This window comes from Myodes glareolus, chromosome 11 (assembly GCF_982192425.1).
Source record: "Myodes glareolus chromosome 11, mMyoGla1.1, whole genome shotgun sequence".
NCBI lineage: Eukaryota > Metazoa > Chordata > Mammalia > Rodentia > Cricetidae > Myodes > Myodes glareolus.
This window is the reverse complement of record NC_142036.1, coordinates 42,226,074-42,251,140: the sequence shown is the minus strand read 5'-3', so window position 1 is coordinate 42,251,140 and position 25,067 is coordinate 42,226,074. Positions and strand designations below refer to the sequence as shown.

The 25,067-nt window shown below is 46.6% G+C and overlaps 2 protein-coding genes across 6 annotated transcripts in view; one reads left to right on the top strand and one right to left on the bottom strand.

Annotated features, from left to right (window-relative positions):
* Heatr4 (HEAT repeat containing 4) overlaps positions 1–18,805 on the bottom strand; it is a 40,845-nt gene extending 22,040 nt beyond the window's left edge. For 2 of the 5 annotated variants that reach the window (XM_087911666.1, XM_087911669.1), the window contains exons 1-5: positions 18,559–18,698; positions 7,068–7,996; positions 5,141–5,331; positions 4,056–4,196; positions 1,544–1,747 (exon numbers count right to left, since the gene is read on the bottom strand). In XM_087911666.1, the coding sequence (XP_087767792.1) occupies positions 1,544–1,747; positions 4,056–4,196; positions 5,141–5,331; positions 7,068–7,948 (1,417 nt within the window). In that variant the 5' untranslated portion in view covers positions 7,949–7,996; positions 18,559–18,698. Of the gene's footprint in view, positions 1–1,543; positions 1,748–4,055; positions 4,197–5,140; positions 5,332–7,067; positions 7,997–9,149; positions 9,228–16,920; positions 18,479–18,558 lie in introns of all 5 variants that reach the window. The other 3 variants (XM_087911667.1, XM_048449126.3, XM_087911668.1) reach the window with 3 other exon arrangements.
* LOC148120494 (acyl-coenzyme A thioesterase 1-like) lies at positions 18,704–24,770 on the top strand. The gene is made up of 3 exons (XM_087911670.1): positions 18,704–19,289; positions 21,186–21,388; positions 23,432–24,770. The coding sequence occupies exons 1-3, from the start codon at positions 18,704–18,706 to the stop codon at positions 24,008–24,010; spliced, it is 1,368 nt and encodes a 455-aa protein (XP_087767796.1). The 3' UTR covers positions 24,011–24,770.
* The last annotated feature ends 297 nt before the right edge of the window (positions 24,771–25,067 follow it).

The window sequence follows — 25,067 nt, the reverse complement described above, 5'->3', positions numbered from 1 at the left end:
TCATGTGGTAATTCATACACTTCTCAGGTAGTTTCCCCCAATCTCATCTTCTATGTTATTGCTCATTACTTAAATAACTTTCCATGGAAAATAAATGGGGAATGAAATATAGTGGTTGGCTGGTTATGGTGGCACACGGTCACTTAGGCTAAAACAGGAGGATCATGAATCTGCTGTGGGATAACCTTTTTGCATACTGTAAAGATGTGTCTCTGCCCAAGGTGCCTTCTGATTGGTTTAATAAAGAGCTGAATGGATAGGCAGAAGAGAATAGGCAAGACTTCTGGGCTGAGAGAGGAATAAGGGAAGAAGAGAGGGAATTTCACCAGTGAGACATGGAATGGAACATACAGAATGGAGAAGAGATAAAGAGCCATGTAGCAGACTGTAGATTAATAAAAGCAGATTAAATTATAAGAAATAGTAGGGAACAAGCTAAAGGCCAAACTTTCATAAATAGTAATAAGTCTCCCCATCACTACTTGGGGGCTGGTGGTCCCAAAGAAAGACTGACTACATGAATACATGAGTTCAAGACCAGTCTAGGGAACATAGTAAGTCTCCCATCACAAAAACAAAACAAAAACAGTGAAGGATGAGGTTCTCAGTTGGTAGAGGCATTCAACCTTCTATCTAAAGTTCTTTGAAGGAAAGTAGATTCATGATCACCTCATTTTTACAACTGAATTCTATAGTCAACTGCAGTTTCTCTTGATCTCTGCATATCTTATGCTGGGGCAATATCCTTCGTCTTTCCTGTCGTGAATCGTTTATCCAGCATGTTTCAGACATGGGTAAGACACGGTCTCTGCCTGTGTAGTTTTCTCAGTGTGGTTATGGTAGGGGCCCCCAAGAGCCAAAGAGAAGAAAAACGGAACAGCCATGTGGGATGGTCAGCGTTCATGTGTGTAGAACAACTCCGCCACGTTTCTTCTGCAGCCAACTGTTCCTCATCCTTCCCCTCCCTTTCCACCTCAGCTTTTGTTTGTTTGTTTTTGTTTTGTTTCCCTACCGAGTAATCTAAAGTAGTCATCCACTCAGAAGGTAAAGAATGCATAAAATGCTCTGTTCCAGGATGCCTGTGGCTCTGCATTTGAGGAGAATCCCACAGACAGTGCTAGCACTCAATGAACTGCTTCCTACAAAAGCCTGATGTCAGGAAGCCTGCAACACAGTCAGTTCCCATGTATTACTGAAGTTCCCACACATACCTGCCTATGCATAAAGAATCCAGCATAGTCGGGTGGTGGCACTTGGGAAGCAGAGGCAGGAACTCTGTGAGTTCAAGGCCAGTATGGTCTACAAGAGCTACTGCCAGGACAGACTCTAACGCTACAGAGAAACCCTGTCTCAAAAAACAAAAACAAACAAAACAGAATCCAGCATAGACGTAATAATGTTCACCCACACTGCTGATTGAAAGGCTCTTATCCACACCCCTAAATGAGGCAACCAGCCTTTTACATTTTGCCAGACAGCTGGAGTTTTCAAGACTGGGGAACACATAGAGATACCCACTATTTCAGGCCCTTCCTCCACTTACTGAGTGCCCAGGCAGTCTTCCACTCCTGCAGCATCCTCCGCAGTGCTGCCAGCTCCCAAGTCACATCCTCCTTGAGGGGTTCGACCTGCTTCTTTACTCTCCTAGTTTTGACAGGCGTGTCCTTCTCACCCACCTTCAGCAGAAGGCCCTTGACCCGGGTGGGCAAAGCAATCCAACGCTGGGCTCCTTTCCTGAGTTTATAAGCTGTGCAGTGAAGAGACAGGTCTCACCTGACTGCCTAACTGTGTAACCTGGGGACTTGGACATGCTTGCAGGTGCTATACATAGTCAGGGGCTTTGAATAAGAATGTCGCCTAGGAACTGCAGAGATGGCTCAGCAGTTAAGAGCACTGACGGCTCTTCCGGGGAACCCAGGTTCAATTCCTCAGCACCCACACACAGTTCACAACTCTCTGTAACTCCAGTTGCAGGAGATCTGGCACCCTCACACATACATGCAGGCAAAACACCAATGCATATAATTTTTTTAAAGTTAATCAAAAGAATATCTCCCATAGGCTCATATATTTGAATGTTTAGTCACCAGGGAGTGACACTGAAAGGATTAGAAGGATCAGGAGACGTGGCCTTGATAGAGTAGGTATGGCTTTGTTGGAAGTTGGCCACTGGGAGTGGGCTTTGAGGTTTCAAAAGCCCAAACCAACCTACTCCTTTTCAGCCTGTGGACCAGGATGTAGCCCTTAGCTACTGTACTAGCACTGAAAAACTCTGGCTGGGCCACGTTGGCTAAACTGTTCCCATCCTTTGGGAACCAGGAACCTGATAATCACCCAGGCGTGCACTGGATCTTTGGGTACTTTCTCCTGGAATTTTCCATCCCCTTTGTAGTTTTTCCTCAATAGATTCAGGTCCTAAAACTGGGGTAAAACAACCTGCAGATGACCCTGCAGGTGTTTTTCCTTGTTCAACCAACCCAGCAATCGCCATAGCAACGGCCGATCATTGTTAGATGATCATTAAATGAACTAGTCACAATAGTTGACAAATGACTTCTGCACTTTCTTTTGATTCTGTACTCTCCTTTTGTTGGTTCTGCTGTTTTTCTCTTTAAAAGTAGCCTGCAATAGTTTTTCCTTCACCTGCTGAAGGACCTCTAGCATCAGAATAAAATTCCTCTTGCTATTGCATCAACTGCGGTGTGAATGAGTGGTCTCTTGGAACGACTCTTCCTCGGTGATTGGATTCCAGGGTCCAACAGCACTATGCGTGTGCATGCTCCCAGCCATGATGGTAATGGACTAAGAAAGCCTCTGAAACTGTAAACAAGCTCCCAGTTAAACCCAAGAGCAACCTTGGCCATGGTGTCTGCCTGTAACACAGAACAATGACTAATACAACTAGCTACATGCTCAGCTCCAGAGAGCCCACCTGAACAGTGATGGGACAAAGAATCATAGGAATTATACAGTCTCTTAGAAGATGGGTGCATTTTGTTTTAGAAGTTTGTTTCTTGGTCACATTTGTCTTACAAAATGAAAAACGTTATACATTTTAAAAAAGAAGAAGAAGAAGAAGAGCTGGGGAAATGGCTCAGGGGGCAAAGCACTTGCTAAGCTAATGTGGGGACTGGGGTTTGAACCCCTGGCTCAGTGGATAAAATGGAGAGGAATTGAGGAAGACTGTTGGAAGGAGGAGGCCGCTTGTTTGTCCTGGCCGCCCAGAACCGAAATAATCACACTGAAACTGTATTAAATCACTGCTTGGCCCATTGGCTCTAGCTTCGTATTGGCTAGCTTACTGGCTAAATATAAGTTAATTTAATCCATCTCTATTAATCTGTGTATCACCATGTGGCAGTGGCTTACCGGGTAAAATTCCCAGCCTCTGACTCCGGGAGCTTCATGGTGTCTCTCCCCGCCGTTTTTTCTCCCAGTATTCTGTTTAGTTTTCCCCGCCTAGCTCTTTTCCCTTACAGCACTGTTATAGGCCTAAAGCAATTCCTTTATTAACCAATGAAAGCAGCACATAGACAGAAGGACCTCCTACACCAGAAGACTTCCAGTATTAGCTTCCGGCCTCCACACATGTGCCTCCTCTTGGGTACTGACACATACATGTACACACACCACTACACACAGAGACATACCGAGAAAAATGGGAAAAAAATCAAAAATTCTCAGGCCTGAGGCAAGGATGAGTTGAGTATGGGGTAGAGGGGTTGGAGCCAGGGACACACAGGTGTGATGAGCGTCCAGTGGAGCACCGAGAATACATGAGAATGTACTTGTCTTGCTGGTACTTACCCTAAGCTGTGTGTTTACACCTAATACCAGATTCCACCCAGACCCAAGTTCTACCATCTTGCAATCAAATACCAGATTCCACCCAGACCCAAGTTCTACCATCTTGCAATGAGTAGTTTACAGTGTTGTGAGATCACTTTTAGTTGTTAGGAAGGGAGTGCCCTGGTCGTTGCTGGTGTCCATGACTTGAAAGAAACAGCTTCACTTTCATACTCCCCGATCACTAGCTTTCTGATCATGCTCCTTACGTGTTTCAGGGACAGGTTGGAAGCTCCACTTTTCGGGGGTTTCCGGAAAGATCTTAGTTAGGTGCTTGTCATACCGATTGAGGTTTTCCAAGACAATTTGGTCATTCCTTCCACCAATCTGGTGAACAATCTTAACTCCGTCTATGAAGATAGATACAATGAGTGACCAGTCCCTCCTTTCCCCCTAACCTAAGCCCTTGGGACATTGTTAAAGGGTGGTTGTTGCTTGGAAATGTCACAGCCAGTAGCCTTGTAGGGGAAGCCTTATAAAGACCTAGGAGAGCCAAAGATAGTGTTTTCCACTGGTAAAGCAGAAACTAATTTCTAAGCAGTGCTAGACACTAAACAAGGGGCTCTTCATTAATCCCACCAGCTATGAAACACTTATAATAGTTCTGTTAAGCTCTTTAAGACCCAGACCATGGCAGTGTAGGAGCAAGATGGAACTGGTAAAGAAGGAACAGCTTGGAATGTGTTCTACAAGGCTGGGCGTTGGAAGGTTAGCAGGGTGGGAAGGAAGGGCAGTAATGGAGCAGTCATGGAAACCCTCCATGTGCTAAGTGCTGTGCAGCTCTGCGGATGATTTGTCTACTGCACCGAAAGTACATTCTTGTTAGCATTGCCTTACAAGTTAAGTATCATATTTAGGCTGTGCGGGGTGGTGGTGGGTATTGTGACTATGTAATTTGAAGGTTACTAGGAAGGAATCAAGCCAGTATTTAAATAAATCTGCCTGATTCCAAAGCCTGTTTGCTTTGTTTTGTTTTGTTTGTTTTTTAAAACACATCAGGCCAATTGGGGAGGAAGGGCGGGTATCTATAAGTAGGGAAAGGGTAGACAGAAGAACAGGGTGTTCCTAAAGTCAATTGACTCATGTTCCAAACCCATCCTCCACTCCTTAGTAAGATGGAGAGATAGGGAGGCAGACAAAAGAAATGTCTGCTCCCCACTAGATACCCCTGCCACAGATCCTGTACTAGCACTGGGAGATGCCCCTGAGACTCTTGCCTCCATTCGCTACTATTCTTGCCCCATGATGCCCTTGCTCCCTTGGCCCATTCCCCCCCCACCCCCGGAGTATTTACCAAAGTAAATCTCTTGCTCAAAAGTGTTGTCTGTAGAGTAAGCAAACTCTCCAGCTTTGGGGTTCACCTGCCGGAAGCGGTTCTGAATTGGAGGCTGGAAGTTGCTTCTCTCTTCTTTGATACCCTCGGCTGTCATGTTGTTGCCGGGCAGGATTTCAACTGTCTGTACTTGTGGGGAGTAACCAGGTAATCTTGGCAGTGGCAAGAAAGAGAAAACGTGCAAAGAGTGGGAGATGTCCACCTTTCCATTAGGGTCCACGACTCACCGCAGTCCCCTGAGACTCTTCGACATAGAAACATCTAAGTAACTGTGCTAATGACTAGTCTCTTCTCTGTGGTGCTATTTGAATATGAAGCCTCTGGAAGAGCCTGCCTTCAACCCCCCTGCTACCCTCCACTGGTGAAGCCATGCCTGTGATATTTTATTTGTGCTCTAACAAATAAAGCTTGCCTGAAAATCAGAGGGTGGAGCTAGCTACTACTTAATCATACAAGCCAGGCAGTGGTGGCACACACCTTAACCTCAGCACTTGGGATCTCATGCCTTTGATCCCAGCCTTAGAGAGGTGGAGACAGGATCTCGCCCATTCAGTTTGAGGATTCCTAGAGACAGGAGCTCAGACTTTTGGTCTGAGGATTTCGTAGAGGTAAGAACTTTAATGGCTGCTGCTTTACTTCTCTGATCTTTCACCCCCTAATTCTGACTCCGGCTTTTTATTATTAAGACCAATTAGAATTCACACTACATATGCCCCCTGCAGTCAAAGACAGACACTGTAAAAGGGACATTTGTGCTTCCTGCACAATTCTATTTTCTTTTTCCTTTTTTTTTTAATGTGTATAGTGGGGAAATCATGAAAGGGCCCTACTGTGTAGCTCAGGCTAGACTAAAATTTAGTATGTAGCCCAGGCTGGTCTCAAAGGTGTGATCTCCCTGGTTTTTTTTCCCTCCCAAGTGCTAGGATTAAAGGCATATACCACCATGGCCAATCTGCAGTCTGCTAACACTGGTTCCCTTAGAAGATGCATGGATTTGGGGAAGGGAAACTACCTTCTCTTTACCTCGATGCATCTGTGTGGGCTTCTGTCTGTTACTAGGTGGACACAGCTGCCCTTTTTATTACATTCCCACCACTCCACAGACTCTCTGAAATATCAGCACTAACAAAAAACATCAACTCATTTTGTCCAATAGTTCCCGTTTGGATGTCAGGGAGATTTCCATAGCACCTGCCTTCCCACTAGCTGGGAACGAAAGGAAGCAATCAGAGATGGGTCACCTCTTCTCAGATTGCTTGCTTCTCTGCCCTGAGTCTGCTTGTGTTTGGTGTCAGGGAGTCTTACTCAAAGTGAAGCAGACCAACTCAGTGTCATGAGCCCTCTGCCCTTCTCACTGCCAATCTAGATACGTTTCTTGGAGTCCTACTGAGTTGGATCATCAGCCTGAGAGCTCAGTCCCTGGAGGCTAGGAACAGAACCCTCCAAGACAGTGCCTGAACAGGGTGTGTCCGGCAGAAATATCTGGCAGTGTCTGAGACATCCTTGTAACAGCAGGAGTCTTCCTGGTTTCTAGTGGGTGAAGACCAGAGAGGCTGCTAACATCCTACACAGCACAGGACAGCCACTTAGGATAGAATAGTGTCCAACCCAGAATGTCAGCAGTGTAGAGGCTTAGAAACCTCACTGGGAGGAGATCTCAGAAAGCAGGTGGTGGTGGTGAATGAGAGGTTGACGGGAAATTATATTCTGAAGTATAGAGTGTGGGCTGGGGTGTAGCCAGGGGTAGTGCACTTGCCCAGCAAGTGCAAGGGGTGCGTTTGATCACCAGCACCAGGGAAAACACGATGATATCAAAGAAGGAACCTATGGAGAGTCCCTGGAGTAGGACCACGGACTACTTCACGAGGCCCACTTGAGGCCGGCCTACCTGTAGAAGACAGGAAGCAGAAGCTCAGGTTCCTTTATTTCCTTGGGGGGAAGGGTCACACTTTCACCCTCAAATTCCGCTGTTTCTTCTGCCTCCAGCTTTTTGAGGAGCTCCAGGTCACTCGCTGAAGTGAGCTCATCCCGAATATGGCTCCAGTCGTATTGCTGGCGCAAAAAGCTCTGCCATTTGTTGGGCGACTGCCCAGGCCTCGGTGGACGCTTGTTCTGGATCCATCGCGCTGTGCGCTTGTCCAGCTTCTCCAGCACGATGGCTTCCCAGGCTCTGGCTTCCTTCTCCCCAGGTGGAAGCCAGGTTTCCCTTTCCTCCAGACTCTCATCTGGAGAGGGTGACAGGTCCAGCATATCTGGCTTCGAGCGGGAATAGCGACTGCGTGGGGGAGATGCTTTCTGGTCCAGGCCTTTGGGCTTTGGTTTTTTCGGTATCTTTTTAGAACCCACAGGGCTTTGTGTCTTCCCAAAATGGGTGATGTCTCCTGCCAAGAGCTCCAAGGCATGCGGAGCCCTGGTGTAGGCAGGTTTCTCAGTGTGGGTCTTCTTGGCCTGTAGAGGTGGAATGATGTCATCCGTGTTGTAGACGTGCTCAAAACTGTACTGATTGAAAGGCATGCTGGGCAGTCCCCGCTGCCAACAAACGTCCTGAGAGAAGGAAAGGTCGGCAGCTGCCTTTTTCACATACTGGTCCTTGATATGCTCGCAGTGCCGTGGGCTCAAGCGTAAGACAGGCGGCACTCTGGAGATGGAGGTACACGCCAACTGGTCTGTGGGTTTCCGGTAGAGGAAGGTCATGCCCCATCCCAGCCGAGGGAGCTGCGGCTCAAGGCACCGAGTGGAGGGAGCCATTTTCTTTCTGGGCTTGGTCATGTTTTGCTTCAGATTCTCCTGTCCACACAGCTGGTTCACAAGCAGGGCCTGCAGGCACCCAAGAGAGGGACAGTGAATAATCCCCACTAGGAGGAGCTGGAAGCCCATAGTGGAATAAGGAAGAAAAAGAAAAAACAGTGCAACATCCTAAATAGCTCTTAGTTAGACTCTTGTAGACAGATTGTCTACAGAGCTCAGGCCCTCATAGCCTTATGAGCGATCATGGCTTTTCAACACTTTTTCATTTTTTTTAAAAAAGATTTATTTATTTATTTATTTGTTATATATACAGTGTTCTATCTGCATATATGCCTGCAGGACAGAAGAGGGGGCTGGATCTCACACTACAGATGGTATGAGCCACCATGTGGGTGCTTGGAATTGAACTCAGGACCTCTGGAAGAGCAGCCAGTGCTCCTAACTGCTGAGCCATCTTTTCAGCCTCTCCTCCATTTTCTTTTTTATTCAAGTGTTTTCATTTCTTTGTTGACTGAAGTTTCTGTCCCACCAGGTTCCACAGCCGTTTAATCCCAAATAAACACACAGAGGTCTACATTAATCATAATGGTTGGCCTAGTAGCTCAGGCTTCTTATAGACTCTTATAACTTATATTAGCCCATAATTCTTGTCTGTGTTAGTCACATGACTTGATACCTTTTTTGGCAAGGCAGTCACACGTTGCTTCCTCTGTGTCTGGGTGAGGACTGCAGACTGAAACTTCCCTCTTCCTAGTATTCTCATTTCCCTGCCTCTACTCTCTGCCTGGTTGCCCCACCTATACTTTCTGCCTGGCTACTGGCCAATCAGCATTTATCTAAAATACAAGTGACAGGATACAGACCATTGTCCCATAGCACTTGTAAGTGAAGAAAAGATTGCAAGGCCTAAGACACAAACAAGTCAGGGCCTGTCATGAGTCAGGATATCTACAATCAGACATCTGGTCTCCAGCTAGGGAAGGAGGGAGAGATAAGAGGAACAGGAAATTCCTGAGTGGTCTCCTCATTGTTAGTTAGGTGAAAGGTCAAGAATTTACCACCCAACATGAGCTCATAGCCTTGTTTGAATTGATCAATGGAATGAATCCCCGTAACCATGCACCTCGCTCCTGTAACCGCGCTTTTGCTCTCCCATAAAAACCCCTCGCTCCAGCCTGACGGCGCGCTCAAGTCCTCTGAGAGACTTTGTCGCCCCAGATACCTGTGTATTCGAATAAAACCTCTTGCTGTTTGCATCCGTACGAGTGGTTTCGTCTGATCCGTGGGTCCGGGGTCTCTCCTGAAAGGAAGACATCCCTCGGGGGTCTTTCAGTAAGCAGCTGGGTACTGATGTGGGATTCCTCTTTATATACTGTGAATCCCATTAGTGAATAAAGAAACTGCCTGGGCCTGTTGATAGGGCAGAACTTAGGTAGGTGGGGAAAACTAATGAGAGAAAGGAGGCAGAGTCGGAGAGAAGCCATGTAGTCCGGCTGGAGACAGGTGCGGAAACTTTGCTGGTAAGCCACTGCCATGTGGCAATGCACAGATTAATAGAAATGGGTTAAATTAATATGTAAGAGTTAGCCAGTAAGAAGCTAGAGCTAATGGGCCAAGCAGTGACTTAATTAATACAGTTTCTGTGTGGTTATTTCGGGGTTGAATAGCCAGGAACCAACAAGTGGCTTCCAGCAGGGTACAGCAGGGTACTCCTGGTTTTGTCCCAGCTACTAGGAGGCACTGGTTGGGTACAGAGTGAGCTCAGGAGTTCCAGGCTAGACCCCACTCTTCAGGGAGCAACGGTTGGGGATGCCTTTATCCTGCTTAAGCTAGCTGGATCCCCAGCTATTCTCTGAGCATCCCTTTCTCCCTCCCCACAGTGCAGCTTCCTCCCATGTCCTCTACATGAAATGGTACTTGATCTGTACTTGACATAACTTGACCTACTCCTTCAGGTTCAGCTCAATTCCTACCTGCCCCCACACTCTTTCTTGACCAGGCTACTTTGTCATACTTGATGCTGTAAATCAAGTAGCACTACGCCCTCCTGGCCTTGAACCAGGCTCCTTTCCCATCATTCAGCAGCAGGTTCGGCTACTCCCAGGGCCAAGCCCTTCTTTGGCTCTACCAACTCCTGTTGTTCCTGAATTGTCCCAAGGAGCCAGCAGGCTGTTGGCTGTCCCTTTGCTCTGCAGGGTGCTTTCTGTCCCCAGCAATGTCTTCTAGGAATGAGACTTGACCCTGGGAAGTTTCTTTCTGCCAGGGTCATTTTATCTAGAACATTTGCTTACAGGCCAGAATCGACTACTTCCTTCAACTTAAGTCACATAGAATTATTTTTATGTCATGAAAGCATTAGCTTGTTTCTTCACAGCCACAAGGTCAACACGGTCACAAGGGCATTGGATATTTAAATAGTTGGACTAGAAAAATTAGGGCAAAGGTAAAGGCTGGTCACAAGGAGACAATTGCCCTGAAACAGTGCCTGCTCTGGCTGGTTGAAAATTAACTGTTGGGTGAGTGAGACTGATATTCGTGTTCTTTATATTCTTACACATTAGTGTGGATCTTACTTCTATGTCAGGAAGTATTTTGGCCCTGAGCATTTTATTTTATTTTTATTACAGTTATATAATTTATTTTATTGGGGGGAAACATATGCCAAGGTCTACTTGTAGAGGTTAATTTAAGTTGGGTAATGTGGGACCCAAGGTCATCAACCTTGGAGAGCAGCACCTTTAACACACTGAGCTCTCTCACCAACTTTAAAAACAGGATGAGGGTAGGTTTCCCTCCCATTCATGTAGAGTTACTGAGGGTCTTCCCAGAAATGCCCTTAAACCTGTGTCCTAAGGAATTTTATAACAGTGTAATCACAAAGAATACCATATTCTCAAAGAATAGTAGTTATCTGATATGATGGCTGACTGAGAAGGAAGGAGACACGATAAGTCCATTTCTAAAGCTCCAGGCTTCGTACTCACTCTGTCTGCTGTCTGTCATCTGTCTGACTGTCTTTGTATCTTTGTGTGTGTGTGTCTGTCATCTCTCTGTCTCTGTTTCTCTCTCTCATTCTGTGTGTGTATGCATGTGTGTGTGTGTGTGTTTGGGTGTCCGTCTGTCTCTCTGTCATCTATCTGTCTGTCTCCATCCTTTCTTCCCTTTATTGGACAGAGTTGATAAGAAGCCAAGTTGTGCTATGACCTTGCCCCTCTTCCCCCTCACAGCTTCAGGATGGTCCTACCGAATGTCTGCCCCTTGGCATGTATGCTGGTCAGACTAAATTCTATGGTATGGAACTTCTTTCTACCTGAAAACCTACAAAAAAAAAAAAAAGGAATGTCCTTTGCTACGTGGGAACTGAAGGGTCTCTGTCTCCGTTTGGAACTCCTGTCACGCACGCTGCTATCACTCTTAATGCTGCTTCACTTCACGAAGCTCCCTCCTAATGCAGCACCCCTCCAGGTTTTGAAGGGAGAGATCCTCTCCAAGCCTCCACTAGACTGTCTGTTACAGTGCTATATTTCTCCTATCTGCCCTCCCACTGCAGGCCCTGTCATTCCTACTCCTCTGCCCCAAATCACTCTCCAAATAAAGCTTATGAATTGGTCATAGCTTCTGTATGAGTTACTTTTCTATTGCTGCAATGAAATATAACTATGGCAAACTTATAAAACATTTAAGTGGGCTTATAGTTTCTGAGGGTTAAGAGTCAATCATAATGGGGCATCATGGTAGGAAACAGCAGGCATGTTGGCTGGAGCAGCTGCTGGGAGCTCACACAGTCATGATAGTATGAGTCTTTGAGCCCCAAAGTCCTTTCCCAGTGACACACCTCCTCCAACAAGGCCACACCTCCTAATTCTTCCCCAAAACAGTCCCACCAGCTGGAGACAAAGTATTCAAACACATGAGCCTATGGGGGTTAGTCAGACAACTTCTGCTGTGGGACAATGGTCTTATACCCTGTAAAGATTTGTTACTTGTATTTTGATAAAGTGCTGATTGGCCAGTAGCCAGGCAGGAAGTATAGGCGGGATGACCAGAACCGGAGAATTCAGTCTGCAGTTGTAACCCAGACGCAGAGGAAGCAAGATGAAGATGCCTCACTGATAAAAGGTGCCAAGCCACGTGGCTAACATAGACAGGAATAATGGGCTAATTTAAGATGTAAGAGTTAATAAGAAGAAGAATTAATAAGAAGCCTGAGCTCATAGGTCAACCAGTTTATGATTAATGTAGACCTCTGTGTGTTTCTTTGGGACTGAACGGCTGTGGGCCTGGTGGAACAAAAACCTCTGTTAACAAACTTCCTTTCCCAAACAAACCTTCCACTCTGACTGGACACTTTCTGTTAAAACCTGGGGTTGCACAGGAGGGTTTGATGCATGTCCTTTTCCTGTAAGAGGGGTTTCTGATGAGAAATGGAGAAAAATGTAGGTGTACAGCTAGGAAGGGAGAAAGACCTTAAGCAGTTATCTACTGTGTTGGAATTCTTGCTTCTCCTTAAGTAAGAGGCTTCAACTCTGTACTGAAGGTTCCTCTGTTCTTGTGATGGATGTTTTGTGCTTTCCCTCCTGCTTCTATTATAAGGGAAGCTTGGTTAATAGGGAGAGCAGAGGAACTTGGCAGAGGCCCCAACCCAGGCCCTGAAGTGTCAGAAAGAGAGAGAGAAAGAGAGAGAGAGAGAGCGAGAGAGAGAGCATTGCCCTCCCACCCAGCAACCAGGAAGTGTCAGAGGGAGAGAGAGAGCAAGAGGGAGTGCAGCAACCCTGGCCCAGACGTGTCCGAGAGGGAATACAGCGGTAGCTGTGATGGCCCAGAAGCATAGACAGTAGGGGCTTTCAGAAATTATAATGAGAAGTTCCTCTGGGAAGCAGCACCTGTGTTCCAAACAGCACCCAGTGACATCCTCTATACGAGATATCCCACCACATTAGCGACCACTAGAGCCACAGACCTGGCTGCACCGAAAGGAGTGTTCACCGGAGCTGTGAACCACATCTGTACCTAGAGCACACAGCCACCAACTGCATCTACTGGAGGAAGAGGGACCCCCTGAAGCACAAGCTCCACCTGGACCGACTGGAGGAAGAGACAGGTAGACAACAGTGCAAGAATGCACTCAACAGCAGAAAGAGCAATACGGTACCACCAGGAACTAGTGATCTCCAACAGCAAGACCTGAACACCCCAATGCAGATGAAGCAGAAGAAAACGATCTTAAAAATAAATTTATGAAGCTGGTTGAGGCCCTTAAAGAGGAAATGAAAAATTCCCTTAAAGAAATGGAGGAAAAGACAAACAAAAAATTGGAAGAAATCCACAAGTCCCTTAAAGAAAATCAAGAAAAAGCAATCAAACAGGTGAAAGAAATGATTCAAGACTTGAAAATCAAAATGGAAGAAATAAAGAAAACACAAACCAAGGGAATTCTGGAAATGGAAAAGCAGAGTAAATGATCAGGAAATATAGATGCAAGCATAAACAACAGAATACAAGAGATGGAAGACAGAATTTCAGTCATTGAAGATACAATGGAGGAAATAGATTCATTGGTCAAAGAAAATGTAAAATCAAACTGTTAAGTTGGGAGCGTAGACCCCCAGCTCCTCACATCTATCCTAGCCCCCAGGCCTGAGAGTTGCTTTGGTCTGGACTCCAAATCCCAGCATGTGAGGTCCTTACCCTCCCCCAGGGAGGGGTCAGGTCCATTCTCTCAGGGCATTTAAATGAACCCCTAAAAGAGGATCATGTGGTCTCTTTTCCTTCCTCCTGGTAGCCTCCTGGTTCCCCCTCAGGGCCACCCAAGAGCGCAGGAATCCCATTAAACCTGGATATTTTTTAATTTGGCTTCTTGTGACTTGGCTTGATTGGAATTTTTGCATTGGCAGAGAGCTTGCATTAGGAAAAATTCCTAACACAAACAAGTTCTTTTATTTATTTATTAGGTATACAGTGGTCTGCCTGCATATATGCCTTCAGGCCAGAAGAGGACACCAGATCTCATTACAGGTGGTTGTGAACCACCATGTGGTTGCTGGGAATTGAACTCAGAACCTGTGGAAGAGCAGGCAGTGCCCTTAACCACTGAGTCATCTCTCCAGCCCCAAACAAGTTCTTAACACAAAATATCCGGGAAATCTGGGACACCACAAAAAGACTGAACCTGAGAATAATAGGGATAGAAGGAGTAGAAGTCCAGCTCAAAGACACAGAAAATATATTCAACAAAATCAGAGAAGAAAACTTTCCCAAGCTAAAGAAGGACATGCCTATGAAAGCACAAAAAGCTTACAGAACACCAAATAGACTTGACCAAAAAAAGGTCCCCTTACCACATAATAATCAAAGCACTAAACATACAGAATAAAGAAAGAATATCAAAAGCTGCAAAGAAAAAAGACCAAATAAAATATAAAGGCAAACCTATCAGAATTACATCTGACTTCTCAATGGAAACATGAAAGGAGAAAGGTCCTGGACAGGTGTTATGCAGACACTAAGAGACTATGGATGCCAGCCCAGACTACTATACCCAGCAAAGCTTTCCATCACCATAGGTGGGGATAACAAGACAAAGAAGATTTAAACAATACTTGTCCATAAATCCAGCCCTACAGAAAGTACTAGGAGGAAAACTCCAAACCAAGGAAGTTAGCTACACCAACAAAAACACAGGCAATAGATAATCCCACACCAACAGATCCCAGAGAAAGAAAATGCACACACACAGTACCAACAACAAAAACAAAAATATCAGGAACTAGAAGTTGTTAAGTAAAAAATAAGAAAAAGGGACAGCTCTGCTGGCGCAAGAAATCCAATTAGGTCACATCAAGCTGAATCAAAATGCCCATCGTTTTATTAAGCATGATGCTCTCAGGTGGCTGAATGCATGGCGGGGAGACAGGAAAGCAGGGAGCACATGTAGACCCGAAAACCACATGTTTCTCCTCTGGAAGCCTACGTAAATACTCTGTGGGAGTCCAGACCAAAGCAACTCCCAGGTCAGAGAGGCTGGGATGGATGCCAAGGGCTGGGGGCTATGCTTCCAACTTAACAGAAGTCACTAGGCATTAATAGCAATGGACTTAATTGGTCTATAAAAAGACACAGGCTAACAGACTGGATACAGAATCCATCCTGCTGCATACAAGAAACACACCTCAACTTCAAAGACAGACCTTACCTTAGAGTAATGGGTAGGGAAAAGATTTTCCAAGCAAATGTACCTAAAAAAACAAGCTGGTGTAGCTATCCTGACATCTAACAAAATAGACTTCAAACTAAAAATAATCAAAAGAGATGAAGGCGGCCATTTCATATACGTGGTAGGAAAAATCTATCAAGATAAAGTCTCAATTCTGACCATCTATGCCCCCAAAACAAGAACACCCACATTTGCAAAGTGTCCTCCCCCTCTCCCTTCGGAACCTCTGACTTATATCTCTCACCCAGATTCACAGCTGCCTCCAGGGAATACACTCAGGGCTTGAACAAAAGCTCCTGGAAAGAAGCCCCAGGGGCCACTGAGCCTTCTACAAGGCGGAAAAAACTTCTTAGAACTTCAAAGATTGTAGAGAGTCTGGGATGTTGCAGGTCCAAAGCCTAATTACAATTTACCTGGAGCAACCTTCAGCTCCCTAAATAGCCAGTCCTTTCCCACCTTTCTATCTAAACTCACACCCTGCTGGGTGAAACCTTGTGTGATGTATTAATCTAGCAGACTACTAGCTTTCACCAACCTAAAGGCTGAGTGTCATCAGAGAGCATTGCTCTGACCCACTTATCTTATGTTTACACCAATATAATTGAAAAGTGTCCGGATTTATGACCTTTTTTCCTACAAAACCATCATGAAATTGCTACCTTATTGGAACACAGTATTTGGAGAAACCTAAATTCCAAGACTATGGTCACTAATATTTGACTCCAGAATAAATGACCTCTTTTATTCCTTTGAGACGAAAGCTGTCTGTTTCGTTTATAATGCCACGAAGACAGTCTGCTCAGCTGGGTGGTGGAAGGAAGGAGGAAGAGGCAGGCAGATCTCTGTGAGTTTAAAGTCAGCCTGGTCTACACAGAGAAACTCTGTCAGTAAAAACAAAACAAAATCAACCAAACAACAACAACCCCATCCCCAAGAAACCAAAACAACAACAACAAAGCAAAACACAAAACAAACAAACAAACAAAAAACAGAACCCTAAAGCAATAACAACAACAAAAACCAGTCTGCTGTAGTGCCTTCACGTTAGAGTCCAACCCCCCCCCCCCCCCCCCCCCCCCCGCCACTGCAAGATGAGACCTGACTAATATTGAAGGTCTGGTAGCTGTCTGCATGCTGAGCCTTTTACACAGCTTCCGTTTTCTCAGGAACCTCAGTCTGCCCTCTCTCCATGCAGCTGACACTGATGAAGATCGTAGTGATATTTTGTTTTGTGATCTAACAAATAAAGCTTGCCCGAAGATCAGAATACAGAGCTAAGTCACTAGTTAGCCGTAGAGGCCAGGCAGTGGTGGCACACCTTTAAGCCCAGCACTTCGGAGGCAGAGAGATTTCTGTGAGTTCAAGGCCATCTTGAGGTACCCTAGATTGATCCAGTCTCAAACAGAAACAGTCCTGAGGTGATGGCACACACCTTTAATCCCAGTACTTGGGAGTCACACACCTTTAATCCCAGCGTTAGGGAGGTGGAGATAGGAAGGCTGGGGGAGGGAAGTGGGGGGTGGAGGGAAAGGAGAGGAATATAAGGCGGGAGGAGACAGATCAGATGCTGTCTGCAGTCTGGAAATGCATTCTGAGGATTTGTAGAGACAGGATCACCCCTTTGGCCTGAGCATTGGTAGATAAGAGCTCCCTAGTGGCTGCCTCTCTGCTCTGCTCTTCAACTTTAACCCCTATATCTGACTCTGGATTTTTACTGTTAAGAACAATTAGAATTTGTGCTATATCAGATCCTGCTATAGCTGTAGTGATTTGAAATTACCTCCCAAGTGGCATAGTGTCCCACAGTCTTAAAGAGAAGCGAGGTTCTGTGTCGTAAACCTTCCTTGGTTCCTTAGGTTCCAAAGCTGCTTAGCTGCTTATAGTGGTCTCCTGGCAACAAATCTTTAGAACCCATTCACAGAAGCAGTGGGCTTAGTTGGGGTATCTTCAACTACTGTCAAATCTCCTTCGTGAACTGAGCTTTGAGAAACTGTTTCAGAGTTGTTGGTTGGCAGCTCACCGGATTTCCTAGTTACTCATTGCAAAATAAACCAAAACACCAAAAACAAACCCTCTTAAGTCTTTAAAGCTTCATATGCCCCTCTCCCTGACCCCCACTCCAGGGGCTCTTACATTCTGCTGAGAACCAGCCAACCACAGAACACCTGGGTAAGTTACTCCTGGCATTTTCCAAATTGCCAGGCAGGTTAGACAAGAGTTCCGTGACTCCTGACCAGCACAGTGTGAGATCGTTTGAAACTAGGTAAAGAACGTTGCCCGGGAAAGTGCTTGAGCAGTTTTCCTGGGCTCCTTTTCTATAACCTATAACCGTGATAAATCTCTGAGCAAAATCAACTAGAGGAGGAAAATGTTTATTCGGTGTTTACTTCCGGATTATAGTTCGTCTTGCCGCAAGTCAGGACCCCCCCCCCCCCCAAGCAGGAATCTCTGAGGAACTCTGCCTTGCTTTCCTTCTGCTCATATTCAGCCAATTTCCTTTCTTTCTTTTTTAAAATTTTATTTTGTTTTATGTGTATGGATGTTTTGTCTGCTTGTGTATGTCTCAGATCCTCTGGAGTTACCATATGGGTGTGGCAATCGAACCCAGATCCTTTGGAAGAACAGTTGGTGCTCTTAATCACTGAGCTAATGCTCCACCCCCCAGCCAGGTTTCTTATAAATCCCAGGACAATCTGCCTGGGGGGGGGGATTTGACCCCAGTGGCCTGGGCCCTCCCTCCCACATCAATCATCAGTGTCTTGTAGGCCAATGTGAAGGACGCAATTCCTCAAATGAGGGTCTAGTTTGGTCAAGTGGACAAGTACGTCTTAAACAGTTTCAGGTTTCTGTAATAAGAAAGATGGACAATTATCCTTGTTATTAAGGTTCAATGGAAGAAAAAAAGTCCATCTTTGATGGGAAATGCTAGATTATGAAACAGTTGGGGGAACGTGTAAGGTCCAGATGAGTAGACAATGTTTGCCTCGAGGGCCAACATGAGCACAGTGTAGAAAGGACTAACCATGACGTCACTCGGTTATTTTTACACATGTATGAAATCCAGGTAAAGGGTCATGAAGTCCGTTGGACATGAGACTTACATGTAGGCTAAGCACGTGCAGACAGCACAAAACAAAATACCATGGTACACATTTTTGAAAGAACAGTCCTAAGATTAGTAGCAAGTGTCCATTACTCCACAACCTGATGAAACTCAATTGCAATCTCACACTCTGGAGTCTGAACCTTAGGAATTTGGCGACTGGAGGTGTCATTGGGTGAGAGGACTTTGAAGAGCGAGCCTCAGTCCTGCCCACTCTTCATGGGGCAAAGAGCACCTGAAAAACAGTAGTAGGGAGGAGGTTTCGAATATAAGGAAGTCTTAAGCACAGACGCCTTAGTCCAAGTCTGTCTCTACCTTGTTGCTTTGCTGGCTCTGCGCTCTCCAACTCCGCGAGCCCCACAGCTCAGCCCAGGGGACGCTTACACTGCAGGCAGGCAGCCGGCCGCTAGAGGATCTCTAACTCACCCCAAGAAACTGAGGGCTGAAGTGAAGAAGCAAAATGGTGGCCTCGCTTCTCGCTGTCCTGCGAACAAGCAGGTTGTGTCAATGGGGCTGCAAGAGCAGGGCGCAGCTGTTAGGACCCCTGCCGTTTGGTTCCGGTGGCTGGAGCACTTGGGCCCCTGAGCGGACAAACGCGACGCTGAGCCTAAGGCCCGCGGGCAGCAGCTGCTGGGACGAGCCGCTGAGCATCGCCGTGCGCGGCCTGGCCCCCGAACAGCCCGTCACGCTGCGCGCCGCTCTGCGCGACGAGAAAGGCGCGCTCTTCCGCGCCCACGCGCGCTACCGCGCCGACCCCAAAGGCGAGCTGGACCTGGCGCGCGCGCCCGCGCTGGGCGGCAGCTTCGCGGGGCTCGAGCCCATGGGGCTGCTCTGGGCCATGGAGCCCGATCGGCCCTTCTGGCGCCTGATCAAGCGCGACGTGCAGACGCCCTTCGTGGTGGAGCTGGAGGTGCTGGACGGCCACGAGCCCGACGGCGGGCGGCTGCTGGCGCGGGCGGTGCACGAGCGTCACTTCATGGCTCCCGGGGTGCGGCGCGTGCCCGTGCGCGAGGGCCGTGTGCGCGCCACGCTTTTCCTGCCTCCAGGTGAGCAACCTCCACCTTCCCTTGCTCAAAGTTTCTCTGTGATTTTAAGTGAAGAAAAAAGTAGCTCCCAATGACTTGGGACTCACAGGGAAGGAGACTGGACCCAGCTGAAAGAGGCCTGTTATGATGATGCTGTTTCCGGGAAGGTGGTCCTTCATTCCCCTGTTAAGTTAAAGGGCATCATAAGGGGAGAGATTCCTAATAATAATAAAGTTTACACCCAGCCATCCTCAATTCGTTTCAGAATTGCTTCTGTTTTTCCTTGTGGTGGTGTGGGAACTCAGACTAGGCAAGCACTCTGCTACGGAGCCCAATTTTTCTATATTTAAAAATTGTACTGGTTTTTAGCTGTATGTGGAAGTTCTAGCAAACCAGGCAGGAGAATCAACAGGACACCTAAGTAGTGAAGGGTGAAGCAATCAACTCCCAGAAGAGGCCATTTAATATCATGCCATTGAGATAACTTTACAAGGCGTGGCTCTGTCGGTAGAATGCTTGCTTAGCCTTTGAGTGGCCCTGGGTTTGATCCCCAGCACGGCCATAAACTGGACATGTGGCACAGGGCTGCCATCCCAGCACTCGTAGGTCGAGGCGGGATATACAGAAGCTCTGGGCCATGTTTGGTTCCATAGCAATACTGGGGCATGCTGGGCATGCTGGCAAAGCAGGCAAGATCAGCAAACTCTTTAAATGACTCTTGTGAGTGGTTCCGGAGAAGTGTACACAGAGGACTTTAGTCTTTTCAGCTCTCATCTATTCCTGAGTGGAAGACAAGCCTCTTTATATGAATGGTTTGAAAAAATAGTTTTCTTTTTTTCAAGATAGGGCTTATCTATGTAGTGTTGGTTGTTCTGGAACTTGCTCTGTATAGACCAGGCCAGCCTCCAACTCACAGAGATCCTCCTGCCTCTGCCTTCAGAGTACTGGGGTTAAAGGTGTGTACCACCACTGCCCACAACATTTTATAGGCTATATTATTTTGCATTCCACCAGCATCACATGATGGTTCTGGTTGCTGCACATGCTCAATGACAGGTGGCACTTAGCAATTTCTGATCAGAGAGGATAGTGATGTGGTCTTTGTGTGTAGTTGGCTGTTTTTACTTGTTGGCTCTTTTAGGGGCCACTACCTAGCTCCCAAATAAATACACACAGAAGCTTATTCTTTCTTATGAATGCCTGACCCTAGCTTGGCTTGTTTCTTGCCAGCTTTTCTTAAATTAAGCCTTTTACCTTTCTCTATTTCTGTATGTCTTTCCCTTCCTTCTTATTCCATGTCTGGCTGGGTCTCTGGCCCCTTCTTTTCTCACTCCTTGACCCCCTCTTCCCAGATTTCTCCTCCCATTTACTCTCTGCATGACAGCTCTATCTATCCCTCTCCTGCCTCACTATTGGCCATTCAGCTCTTTATTAGACCAATCAGGTGTTTTAGACAGGCAAAGTAACACAGCTTCACAGAGTTAAACAAATGCAACATAAAAGAATGCAACACATCTTTGCATCATTAAACAAATATCCCACAGCATAAACAAATGTAACAAATCTTAAAATAATATTCTACAACATGAGTGTGTGTTATATGTGTGTGTATAATCAAATTTCGTATGCTATACATGCTAGGAAGTACTCTCCCTGGCCCTTGGTGTATTTTTGATGTTAAACATAACCTATGCTCTTTGTAAAAGTCTGTGGATTCGAGTCTTAGATATAGAGGGGAATGTGGATGGAGAGAAAGCTGTTTAATTATCCTACTCCACTCTGGATACTTGGGGACAGGAGTTCCTTCAGCCTCCTGATAATAAGGAGAAAACATGCTTGTGCCAGATTAAGCAAAAAAACGCCTATTAATGCCACTGTGAATATTTTCAGTAATGTTTAATTCTGTTTCTTCCCCAGGACCTGGGCCCTATCCTGGTATTGTGGATCTTTTCGGAGTTGGAGGTGGCCTTCTGGAGTATCGAGCAAGTCTGCTGGCTGGGAGGGGTTTTGCAGTCTTGGCTCTGGCTTATTATAACTACGATGACCTCCCCAAGAGCATAGCAACCATGCACATAGAGTACTTTGAAGAAGCTGTGAACTACCTGCTTAGTCACCCTGAGGTTAGATCTCCCTCAGATTTTACTGGGCTCTGTCAGACCTCATCATGCACTTGATTTCACAGAGCGAGTGAACTGATGACAGCCTCTCTGTATTTCACAAAGAGCCCAAGCCCATTGAGATTTCTAGGTTTGCTCCGAGTAAAGGGAAAGAATAAGTAGGGCCCTCCCCAGCCAGTGCTCATTCAAATGATGTGCTCAGCAGGGCTCTCCTGCCTGTGCCCCCGTGTCCCTGTGTCCCCATACCCTTGTGCAAGAAGAGGTGGAAACACTGGGTGAACTTGACAGTCAGCAGCAGGAGACCAGGGTGCGCTGAGCTTTCTAGCTTCAGCACAGCACAGGCTGGGTGCTAATCCTGGCTTGTTTTATAATTTTATAATCAGAACTTGAAGTGGCTGGAAGCGCTGGCGCTCTTTGAGAAGTGAAGCCAGGGTGGGCTGCATCTAGAGAGAAGTTTGAGAGCAGATTTTTGCCAATTTCTTTTTTAAAAAATTATGGACATCATATGTGTCCATCTGTTGAAGAGTGTGTGGAGGTCAGAGTGTGTGGAGGTCAGAGCACAGCTCCATGGAGTCGGTTCTTTCCTCCCACCTTGATGTGTGTTCTGACAGGTGAACTCAGGTCATCAGGCTGGCGCAGCAGCTGCTCTCCGCACCGCACCACCTGACCAGCCCCATTTTACCAACTTCTAATTCTCTGACATTGGGACCTGTTTCTTTCTTTAAAATAGGGTAATCACAACATCACTTAATTCCTAGCACTTCACTGAAGTACAGTGTTTGAACTTTTCAAGGGTGTTGCTATGGAAGCCACAAGAGAAGAAAAGAAGATTGTTCTGAGAGGTCAGCCAAATAGCCATTGGCTTATAGCCCAGAGGCCCCTGGGATTCAGGACAGGGGCAGTCCTTGTGGGATGGCGCCCAGAAGGCACAGAGTAGGGACTGGAAGAAAGGAAAGTACAACAGACATCTTCCCACAGGTTTAGCAGGGAACCAGGAAGAGAACAAAGTCATAACTAGCATGGCCTAGGGTACAGGGCTGTGAGGACATAGAAGAGGCCCAGAGCAGAGAGGACCTGGAGGACCAGCAGAGAGAAGTCAGGAGCAGAGAAGCCCGGAAGTGAGTGTGGGAGGCCAACCCTGGAGCAAGACAGTGGACAGCGTCCCAAACCCAAGGAGAGCTCGAGCAGCCGTGGGAATAGGTAGAGTGGGGAGTGAGGAAATGAGACATTCCTCCTGATGGCTTCTGTTTTCTCACTGCCGTATGAAAAGCTGAAGGTGGGGCATGTGGGGCTCAAGAGGCTGAGGAGGTAGGAGAGGGTGTGAGGTGGTCCTCTGGAGATGGGGGAAGCCAAACACCAGTGATGCGTGGCAGGGCTGATGGACACATGGGTGCTCGTGTCAACTGAAAGGCCAGCCAGCAGGAATGTATAGTTTTGCCAGCCTCAGGCCTGGAGGAAGTGAGCAAGTGATTGCACAAGGATTAGTTCTTTTCTGGGCCGATATGACCAAGGTGATGATGGTGGGATAACAAAGGAGTGGAAAGCGCTTGCAAGGGAGCACTGTGCAGATGAAGCCGACTCTGAAGGGGAGGGGCTGATGGACAGGTGTGGGTGGTCTATGGTGATGCGATGGGGAGGCTGTTAAGGCCTCAGCAAGGCAGAAAGGAGGGTTTCTGGTAGGGCTAAGCAGGAGGGAGTGAAGATGGCGGCCAGAGGATGCAGTGCTTGAAAGTGAGAGTCTCTGAACCGCTAACAGTTGGTCTCGTCTCGCTAGTGACGAGAGGTTTGGGTTATCTAAGTGGGGGCAGATGGTAGAGTTGGGTTAGAGGAAAAACTACAGGAGTTTTAAAGTCCTTGCAGTCACCAGGAATGATGATAAAGACATAAGGAAAGCTGTGGGGGAGAAACAGATAGATGTCCCCAGGTTATAACGCAGCTGCAATGGAACGAGATGGAGCCTGGTTCCTGGCCGACTTCCTCTTTGCTTTCTGGCTTTCACCAGTATTCCAGGGCTAAGCCTCCATTTTTCATTTGTGTCTTTCTCAGGTAAAAGGTCCAGGAATTGGGATTCTTGGGATTTCCAAAGGGGGTGAACTTGGCCTTGCTATGGCCTCCTTCCTGAAGGGCATCAAAGCTGCTGTCTTCATCAATGGCTCTATGGTCGCTGTTGGGAACACCATAAACTACAAGGATGAGACTATCCCTCCAGTATCTCTTCTGAGAGATCGAGTCAAAGTGACCAAAGATGGCCTCTTGGATGTTGTGGAAGGGCTTCAAAGCCCTTTGGTAGAGACAAAGAGCGTCATCCCTGTGGAAAGGTCTGACACCACCTTCCTGTTCCTTGTGGGTCAGGATGACCACAACTGGAAGAGCGAGTTCTATGCCAATGAGATCTCCAAGCGCTTACAGGCCCATGGGAAGGAGAAGCCCCAGGTCATCCTCTACCCAGAAGGGGGGCACTATATTGAGCCCCCTTACTTCCCGCTGTACAAGGCTGGCATGCACGCCCTGGTGGGTACTAATATCACCTTTGGAGGGGAGCCCAAGCCTCATGCCATGGCCCAGGTGGATGCGTGGCAGCAACTTCAGACTTTCTTCCACAAACACCTGGGTAGTAAGAATTAGGAGGGTACGGGCTGGAGAGATGGCTCAGCCATTAAAGGCTAGGCTCAAAGCAAAGATATAAGAATTAGGGTATGACTCCTCAAGTATTACACATTATCTTATGGTTTTGGAGAAAGTCTCAAATATACCATCAGAGTATCCATTCTAGCTAGTTCATCTGGACACATTCTAATTCCTTAAAATCTTTTCTTTCTTTCCTTTTTTGCTTTTTTTGGAGACAGAGTTTTTCTGTGTAGCCCTAGCTGACCTGGAACTCACTGTATAGAGCAACCTGGCCTTAAACTTCCTTAGATCCACCTGCTTCTGCCTCCCGAGTGCTGGAACTAAAGACTTGAATCATTATGCCTAGCATAAGTTTTTTCTTTATGTAATACAATAAGTGCCTCTGAGGGACTGCAGATATAACAGAGTGGGGATGTGCTTGTCTTCCTGGGATAGTGAATAATGTTCTGAGTTCTTGCCTCGGTGCCATAAGACGACAAAGAAATTAAAACTTTCTTATAAAAGTCGTGCCTATTGAGTTGGGGAGATGGGTTAGTGGGCAAGGGTGCTTGCTGCCAAGCTGACAACCCAGAACCCACATGGGAAGTGAGAACCAACAAGTTATCTACACACACACACACACACTCGCACATGACTGTAAATAAAATGTAAGCTACAAATAGTGCCTATCCAAAAAGTTCTTTTATATTATGAATTAAAGGCGAATCTTAAGTATTAACATTCTTATTAAAATAAAAATTAGATTTTTATAGACAAAGCGATGGTATCCTTCCGTTCTTGGGCCAAGGTCACTATTATTATCTTCATTCAAGAAGTGGTTTTGGGGTGGCTTGGAGGATTCTTTTCTGATGCTCAATTCACATATAGGCAACAGTGAAAAGGTTTTGCACACACACATCCAACAAGATCGATTTTACAAGGCAAACCAACAATGGTAAAAGAATTCCCTTCATATGACGAGCTCTGTGCCATGACAACACTTGGGGATGGTGAGCATTCCGTCCGGGAAGCCATAGAGCAGCTGGGGAAGGAAACGGAGAGTCTAAGATCCCAT